Source organism: Etheostoma spectabile, chromosome 4 (genome assembly GCF_008692095.1).
Source record: "Etheostoma spectabile isolate EspeVRDwgs_2016 chromosome 4, UIUC_Espe_1.0, whole genome shotgun sequence".
In the NCBI taxonomy this organism is placed as follows: Eukaryota; Metazoa; Chordata; class Actinopteri; order Perciformes; family Percidae; genus Etheostoma; species Etheostoma spectabile.
The window spans coordinates 28,379,875-28,388,752 of NC_045736.1; the positions used below are offsets into that span (position 1 = coordinate 28,379,875).

General features: G+C 42.4%; 1 protein-coding gene and 1 long non-coding RNA gene across 4 annotated transcripts in view; one reads left to right on the forward strand and one right to left on the reverse strand.

Annotated features, from left to right (window-relative positions):
- Window positions 1–1,988: 1,988 nt before the first annotated feature.
- Window positions 1,989–8,878, reverse strand: part of pdzrn3b (PDZ domain containing RING finger 3b) — a 95,249-nt gene continuing 88,359 nt past the window's right edge. For all 3 annotated transcript variants that reach the window (XM_032513546.1, XM_032513545.1, XM_032513547.1), the window contains 5 exons: window positions 8,060–8,158; window positions 7,807–7,869; window positions 7,483–7,584; window positions 6,283–6,399; window positions 1,989–4,393 (listed from right to left, as the gene is read on the reverse strand). In XM_032513546.1, coding sequence (XP_032369437.1) covers window positions 2,879–4,393; window positions 6,283–6,399; window positions 7,483–7,584; window positions 7,807–7,869; window positions 8,060–8,158 — 1,896 coding nt within the window. In that variant the 3' untranslated portion in view covers window positions 1,989–2,878. The remainder of the gene's footprint in view (window positions 4,394–6,282; window positions 6,400–7,482; window positions 7,585–7,806; window positions 7,870–8,059; window positions 8,159–8,878) is intronic.
- LOC116687861 (uncharacterized) overlaps window positions 6,910–8,878 on the forward strand; it is a 5,687-nt gene continuing 3,718 nt past the window's right edge. Inside the window, exon 1 of the long non-coding RNA XR_004331649.1 lies at window positions 6,910–7,048. This is a non-coding gene — a long non-coding RNA (uncharacterized LOC116687861). The remainder of the gene's footprint in view (window positions 7,049–8,878) is intronic.

An 8,878-nucleotide genomic window follows, 5' to 3' on the forward strand; every position in this document is an offset into this window, starting at 1 on the left:
GCACTGAACTGCTAATTGAAGGATCGTATGGAACTGAGGGTACGAGGTCCCTCTAACAGATGGTGGGAGTCTAGAGTCAGATAAATAAACCTCTAGCCCAGCAAGGAGGCCTCGCCATGTGAGGGAGCCTCATGCCAGCATCACAGACAACTTGGTTCCAACATAGGATATTCATTTTGAACTGATGGACGACTTTGTCAAATCAATAAAAGCTGAATAAGGGCAGCCGGAACTGCAAAATCCAAACTAAAGACAGACGTTTTTTGTTGTTGGCCTTCAACCATCAGATCTGGACAGCAGGGATCTCTGCTGATTGGACTGTTTGATGTTAATGCTAGTCTGACATGCTGTTGCCCTACTTGGGCTCTGACATGAAACACAGACACAGCCAATCGACTTCTCTTTGCCTCAGGATTCATGCTGTCATTACTACAAGTTGGCAAGCCTCTGATGCTGTGATTTCATTAAGAATGCATATCCTATATTTAAAAATGTATTAAGCAAAATAACAAAAGGGGGCTTTATTACCCTGTGTTAAACTCTACAATGGTAATGTTAAACAAGCACCAGAAAGAACAGGAAGCAAAGCAACTTCTGTGTTAACATTATATTTCAAAGCTAAGAGATATCCTTGTGGGTATTCGCCCACACATTCTGATGGATAATTGAAGTCTTCCCACAGTAGGCTACTGCTTTATAAAACTGGATGGAAAGAAGTTTTGTGGTGTTTTACATTATACACAATCTTCCTGTGTGCATCCTCACCCATTCATACATACTGGCAATAAAAACTAATAGACATTGATGTATGACACGGGGAGTACAGGAACACCTTTCCTAGCCTGATGTGGTCTGATACTGCTCCATTGGGCTGTGAATATGGGGTGTGTTTTAACCAAACCAGGAAGGAAAATGCCTCTGCACTCAATTGGGTAGACCTACAACCAATCAGAGCAACGGACTATGTGTCGTACTGTATGTTGAGCAACAGATAGTTGTCAACAGAACTCAACTGCACGTATACTGGAAATTAATGCGCTGTCGATATCTTCTATAACAGACGCAATAGCAGAATCTACCATAGATGTATTAAGAGAACCTGCACATCTCAATTCTCCAGCAGCAGCCATCTTTGTTGTAAACAAAATCAAACCAAGTGCTCTTTGGTGTTGTGGTTGATTCCGTATGATCGTATTAAGCCCGCCCTGACAATTTGATTGGTCTGACCAGCTCTGGTTCGAGCATGGTTGCTCCACAACGAATCAAGTCCAGACCAAACTTCCCGACCTAAAATATTATGGGCGGGACTAAGTTCAGATGGCATCCGGGCTACACATTTCCAGTTAGAAGATTAGATTATTATTCCAGGGCGATTTCACTTTGAAGTCCCTAAAGTTGCAAAGAAATTCCTGCACACTGTCTTCCTTGCAGAGATAATTGAAACGTTGCCAGCTATTAAATTATGTCTATTAAAAATCTTTGCATGTTAGACAGTGTGCGGCAGTTTCTTTGCAATGTCCCTCTCCATCGCACCCGTCTCATGTTAAGACGTGCAAAGTATGTTTCTGTTCTTGACCTTGAAGAGCCTAGACACCCATTGTCCACCCACACGGGTGTGTCTACCTATTTGCCTGATCAGACCTCTTCTGCAGCGTGTGTGCATGTACAGAATGTGCTTGATTGACATTTCTCTGAGAGAGAGAGAAGTTACATCTTTATCAGTTGTAAAAGGCTCGTGCAGTTTGGTGATCTCATGTAATTCCGGCAAAGTTAGCCAACACAAGTGAAAACATCAGCAAATGAAAGTATTTCTCCTAGACAAAAACATTTCAGATTCCCTCAGCGCAAGTCCATCTAGCCCCTATATAAAATATACTTTGTGACATCACGTGCAGGGTTTAGTTGGACTCTTTCTTCCCTTGTTTGGCCATATGTTGATGATCCCACAAACTCTTACAAAATGACAAACTCCAACAACATTTGAAAGCTCATCATATATAAAACAATAATTTATTATTTCTCTCATTTTACAAGACATCAAATTGTGTGGCTAAGTAAGGATTTGTTAAGCTGTTTCTTCTTTCCAATACATGAAACCCTAAGAAAAGCAAAAGTGACTACAATGTGTGCTTTAACAAACAGACATTTCAATTTCAATGTGAGGAACATCTTTGTCTAAAGATACGTACTTACACAATGATATCATGTTATGATGTCCATTACATTATGAAACGGATGGTACAACGCTGGTGTTATTAACTTTGGGAAATCAGCACCATTAGAGAGAAATTAAAACCAAAAAAGTGGATTTGTTACAAAAATTATTATTTTTTTTTAATTTAAAAAAGACCTTTTGAAAAGGATTACGTGTTCTACCTTGCAGGAAAATAGCATTGTTTCCATAAAAGCACTAAGTATGCATAACAGTAAAATACTCATAAGAGATATATAGTACAAACAAAATAATGCAAAATAGTGTAAATGCTGGCTGTTTATGTATGGCACATAGTCTTTACACACTTTCAAAACCCTCTGAAAAAGTCACATATTGTGTTTGTGTTTTCAAAATTATTTAAAAGGCAAGCACAAAGGTAGAAAAGGTTATTGAAAGAATATGAAAAGAAAAAAAATTGTTTTGAAAATCATCATCATAGCCATGTCCCATTCATGTCAAGTTCAACCATCATTATAAAGGCCTTCTCTTCACCGCAGTGGTGGAAAATGTTCGTCCAGGAAGGGCTTTCCTTATTTTCTATTTACAAAATGTTGCCACATTGAACGAGGCAAGAATATCTACCCCTACTGGTAGTGTCCTATGTACAGTCCGCTCCAGTCCGTCCTCCTCTGGCTGGCCCGCCACCTGAGCTCAGAGCAGGACTTAGACTGTGGTCACAGACAGCAGGGAGTTGTAAACCCTTGTGCCATCTGGTGACTTGGTACCATGGGTCAGCAGTTCCTGGATGGTCATCCAGTTGTCAAATATTTTCTTATTTCTCTTTTTCATCATCTTTTTGTGGCTGAGTTCGATGATGTTGGGCTCCTTTTTGTCCTCTGGGCCGGGCTGCTCCTTCAGACAATCGGCCCGGCTCTGCTTCATGAACTCGCGGCGCTGCCTCTGCTCCTTGGCGCGGACTGCGTGCTGCTTCCTCTCCTCCTTGCTCCAGTAGCGGCCCATCTTCAGCTCGCTTATGGCGTCGTCATCTGTGGTCATACCGCTGCGCTCCTCATGAATGCGCAGGGCGCGCTCCCTCAGCAGCTTGTCCCGGACAGGCCGCTTGGTGATGTAGCGTGTGCCGTCGCTGCGGATCTTCACCTTCCACTCCATCTTAGGCTCCAGGTCAGTGGGGCTGATGGCATCTCGGCACATGCTGACCAGACTCATCTGGCTCTGGGCGTACTCCACGGCGGATTTCTGCTGGATCAGCTGCATGTAGCTCTGGTAGTGCTGGGCGTGGGCCGGGATGTGGGCATGCTTGTACGGTGAATGTGGCTGGGAAAAGCTCCTCCCGGACTTACTGGACTCTCCCAACTTCCTCTCCTTGCTCTCTGCTTGCAAGGCTCCATCGGGATCCTTGGAGGAGCTTCTGCTCCGACTGGGGCCACAGGCTTCCTGGACGGGGGACAGGAGAGGTTTGAGGATCTTGCCATTAGAGCTGGTGGAGCCGGACGCGCCAGCCGGACCCTGATTCTCTGCTCCTCTGCGGAGCGAGTTGTCTGGAGACAGCTCCAACGTGAGAGGGGTGCTGCGGCAGCTCTCGCCAGTGTTGTAGGCACTGGAGCTGTCCTTGTCCGATTTCTCGGGCAGCTCTGTGATGTCCGAGAGCTCGTGGCGACGTGCGTCGATGCTGGTGTTGTAGTTGCGGAAGCCACTGTTGTGGAGCATCCAGGACTCGCGGCACTGCTCCCTCAGCTGCTGCATCTTGTGAGCGCGGACGATGTTCAAGCACTCCAGCTCGATGGTGCGCAGCTCCTCGTTGAGCAACTCCAGCTCTTTGTCCACACACTCTTGGTCCTGACCTCCGGCCCCACCACCCTGGTAGTATAGACCCTGGGCTCCACCGCTCCGCATCTGGCACTTCAGCTCCAGGAGTTCTCTGAAGCGCTCGCACTCATCCACCGGGATGCCCAGGAAGTCAGTGTCAGCGTAGTCCGCGGAGATGAACGACTCGCTGCTGAAGGGCAGGTCGGTGCTGCCGAGGGTGTCCTGGCTGTAGGTGAGCTTTCTGCAGCTGCCTAGCGTGTTGATGGTGTGGTCGTCCCCGAGATTTTCCTGCTCCGAGCTCTCGTCGTTTCGCGTACTCTCGTCCGTGCGACCCACCCCGCTGTCCTTCTCGTGGTGGTTGGACAGCAATGTGGCTGTGTCTGTGGTGCCTCCATCCTCCTCGTGCTTCTTCTGTAAAAATCAGACAACAGGACGACTCAGAAACACTGGCACATCATGCAAGTGTGTAAACCACATTTTCCTCTACTGTAATTATTAATTATTAACCTTGGATTACAAAAATCTTGTAAACCAAAAATACACATATATCAAGGTGCAAATAAATTTTTCGCAAATATAATTTATCTCCTTTAAAACCTGCTTCTCAAAGTCCTCCTTTATTAACAACTACTCAGGACACCTTTTAATTCAAAATGGAGCAATAACAAAGGCTCCATATGTCTCTAGTTGTGAAATGTAACTAGGTATATTTACTCAAGTACTGTATCTTTCCTAAGAACAAATTTAAGGTACTTGTACTTTACTTGAGTCTTTTCTTTTCATGCTACTTTCTACTTCTACTCCACTACATTTCAGAGAGAAATATTGCACTCCACTACATTAATCTGACAGTTTTAGTTATTAGTTTTTTACAAATGAAGAGTTTTGCACCCAAATTGCATGTAATTTATAAAATACAATGTTTTATTATACATTAAACTACCCAACAATATACAGGCTTATAAATACAGCTGAAATTAGATGTATTTATATATTTATGTATGTATATAACACTTAGTTGATTGATAGAACTGTTTTGATCATTTCCAGTTTGTTTGTATCTTTTACAGGTTTTTACGATTGCTATGACAATTTCTTCCTAAACTCACCAACACACCTACAACCCACAACTGGCAAAACTTTATGCTCAAAGTCACACATTTTACACTAAATTCCAACACTAATTTTCAAAATACAATAATACACTAACACAATACACTACCAAAACACTGCAACCATGTCCCAAAGTCACATAATTCTTCCAAAACACTAACATGTGTTCTCCTCCAACAGGAACATTCAGTCAGTCATAGCCCAATGTCATAAAAACCCTAATATCAAGTGGAATTACAGAAAGTGTATTATTTTATGTGTCAGGTCTGCCCTCAATAGACAATAGTATCTTGTTTTGATTATAGTTTGTGTTTTTCACTGCAGTTTCTCTTGAAGTCTCTCCACATTTTTGTTTTGTTGGGTTTAGTAATGCATGCATTTTGTTTCTCTTGCTGCAGACAGTCAAGGCAAAAATGAATGAGCCATCTCAGAGTAGCTTTATAGAATGTACGGTTTATGAAATAAAAGAAACAAAGACAGAATTTTAGCCCAAATAGTTCCTCTTGTTACTGTATGTACTTACTGTATGCTACTATACTGTATGTCTCAGCTTTGGCCAGGTTTACGTAAACAAACAAGGAATTTGACTTTGGTTGCAGTAATCTTTGCTCTCAAAGTACAACACTTACTACATACAGTATATATATATATATATATAAAAACATACCAACAATTCAACATATAAAGAATACTGTACAAACAGATGGTCATGCGATTGAAGGAACCTCAACAGCTTTTCCTAGATGGGAATAAGCTGTGATTGATTTATTTGCATATCTTCAATCAGCTGTTTCTCTCATTTACAGTAACAGACAGATGAAGTGCTAACTGAGTTTTGGAACGTTGTTAAAATTATTGAAAAAATTGTCAAAGCAATCGTAAAAAAAACTGTAATACTTTTCGTACATTTTCCTGATGATAGTTACATACTTTAAGACTTTTATTTGCTACAGAGTTTTTTTTACAGTGTAGTATTAGTACTTCTACTTTAGAAAATTATCTGAATACTTATTCCACCACCACGTTTTCTTTCCACAAAAGGGGAAAAAATTGTTGCCAAAAACAACTGAACAGCTGTTGACCTCAGCAGAACTGTCTTGGCCAAAATAATCTATAGCTGAACGTATGCGTTGGTGCAGATTGATTGTGCTAGTCTGCCTCTACATGCTGTGTGTATGTGTGTGTACCTGCTGCAGTCTGCTGGCAGTGAACTGCATGGCCTGATGGTGCTGCTGCTCCAGCATGTCCATGTGGAGGTCATCCAGGAAGTCGTTCCTATCATCATCCATCCAGCCCTCGTCCAGCTGAGATGCAGCGGGGACAAGATACGCCTCATTAGATGCAAATATTTCACTGCAAAGCTTCATTCAAAAAGTGGAACATCTACTATTGAAAGTCTCACTCGTGTTTGTTTGCATGGCATTTGGTTCCACAAGTAACCATATGAGGCTGCACGATATGAGGAAAATATGCTATATACACAATAGTCTCGCATTGCCAGACCTTCCTCCACAGCCAGGGCTGGACTGGCCATCTGGAATACCGGGCATTTTTCCGGTGGGCCTTTTTTTTTTTGCCACGACGGCCCATAATGAAATGACAGCAGCCAGCCCACTGGTTAATTTTCTTTATTGGCACTGCCCTGACCCAATCAAATCCAGGAACCCTTTCCACACTTGCAAAATTAGGAATCCCACTCTGGCCACGCCAAGACCCGCCCTAAGAAGCAGCTTGATTGGTTGGGGTTAGGGCCTGTACAAATGCGCTTACTTTGCCTTGCATGAGCATGGACGATTTAATACTTTTTAGCAGGGACTGGTAAAGAAATTACGGGAGAAAAATATTAAGAATCTACAGGCGGATGCCTAAAAATGTCTCAACATTTCTGACATGTTTGGGGCTGTAGTAGCTGCTTCAACATCAGCATTACCGGAAGTAGAGGAAGGAGGAGAGGTTGATACCATAAATATGCAAGTCATAACTCTAAGAATTAATAAATTATTTAAGTGTAAGATCAACAGATATATATGTCTTGAGACCCCTCTTGAAGGAACCAAAACTCACAGAACACATGAACGGAGAACACTAGTCAGTTCTGCATTCCTGCTGCTTGCAGTATTCTGCTCAAATACAACAGTACTTGTTAAATGTATGACCTTACCTTTTATACCTATGAAAGGAAATCATTTCCAACATTATTTTATCAAACAAGTTGAACGTTGAATTGAATATAAAAAGCAATGTGCAAATGTCAGTGTCTTTTGCGACATGTTGCAGCCTTTTGCAATATTTAAACAAAACGATATATTGTGCAACCCTTGTTTCAACACGTTATGTCTTGTTATTGACATTTGCTGAGCTCACACCCATAATGACATCCTAATTACCTGGATCTCTGGTCTGGCCACCAGCAGAGAGATATTCTGGTTCCCCTCACTGGTCAGCAGCGCTACAGCATCCTCCCGGTTCTGGATCTCAACACCATTGATCTTGCGGGACAGAAGGACATATTGCAATACCGGATCTTTTCAAAATAAAATGACACTATAAATTTGCACATTTATGCTACATTTATCTCTAACCACCACTTCTTGATATTTGGTTTTTCAATTGGTGATTAGTTTACAAGCAAGTCATGCGGTCCTAGAAATAGACATAAACTGAGTATTGAAGAGACAAAAAAAACTGCTGAGTCTTTTCAGAGATCTTACCTGAATGATTTTGTCCCCTTCTCTAATTCTGCCGTCCTTGGCAGCAATGCTGTTTGGATCAATCTAAAGAGAAAGGGAATAAAAACGTAAGAGATTAAAGTTACTGCCGACGTACTCTGTCGACTTTGAGCATTAGCTTTTATTTATTTACGTGTTTCTTCCATTTACTGAGTTAAAGCGAACATCATCATGGCTGGCAGTCACTATTTACTTACTGTTAAAATACATTTGGGATCTACCCTGCACCACATACCTCACTAATGTAGATCCCAGCCTCATCCTCATCATCAGTCCTGTAGCAGATTGTCAGGCCCAGCTTCTCCTGGATATTGGCCCGGTACAAATCCACTTCCTGGTAAGACACATGCACAAATTAATATCCCATATAAATGAAAGTATTGGCCTTTTTTTCTTGCAAGACCGAGTAGAAAATGGTTGTATATTTGCTCATGTTTCTCTGGACGGACTGAATATGCCGACTACCAAATGGGATCATGGAGCAACAGTGATCCATCAATCACTGTAATGAATGTTTCAGCTGGATGCAGGGAAGCTATTGGCTTTCTTAGAGGCCCACTGACAGAATGAGAGATGATACAGTGGACTGTAGATGGGCAGAGAGCCGTTTTTCACTTGTCAACACCTGTAATCTCACAGATACAGATAAAGATACGAGCAGTGCTGTTCTTCGAGGGCAGAGGATGGGCTCTGTGAGGGTTAACCCGCCTGAAAACTGAGTCGCACCTGAATACTGAAGACTATCTTAACAAAATAGTTTAACGTTTACTCCTTTTTTTGCTCGGCAGTTAGATGACAAAAGTAGGAACATGTAAGAAGTAGTTTCACTTGTGTTATAGCTAGGCTCAATGTGAGTGGGAGAGGCAAAAGCTCAGTCCGTAGGAAGTTGGGTCGGGAACCAGAGGGTTGCTGGTTCAAGTCCACATACATGGTGTAAGTATGGTGGTCTCCTGGGCACTGTCAAGGTGCTCTTGAGGCACTAAACCCCCTTAGGGCACCTTTCCATGGGCAGCCCCCTTACTCTGACATCTCTCCATTAGTGCATGTATAGGTA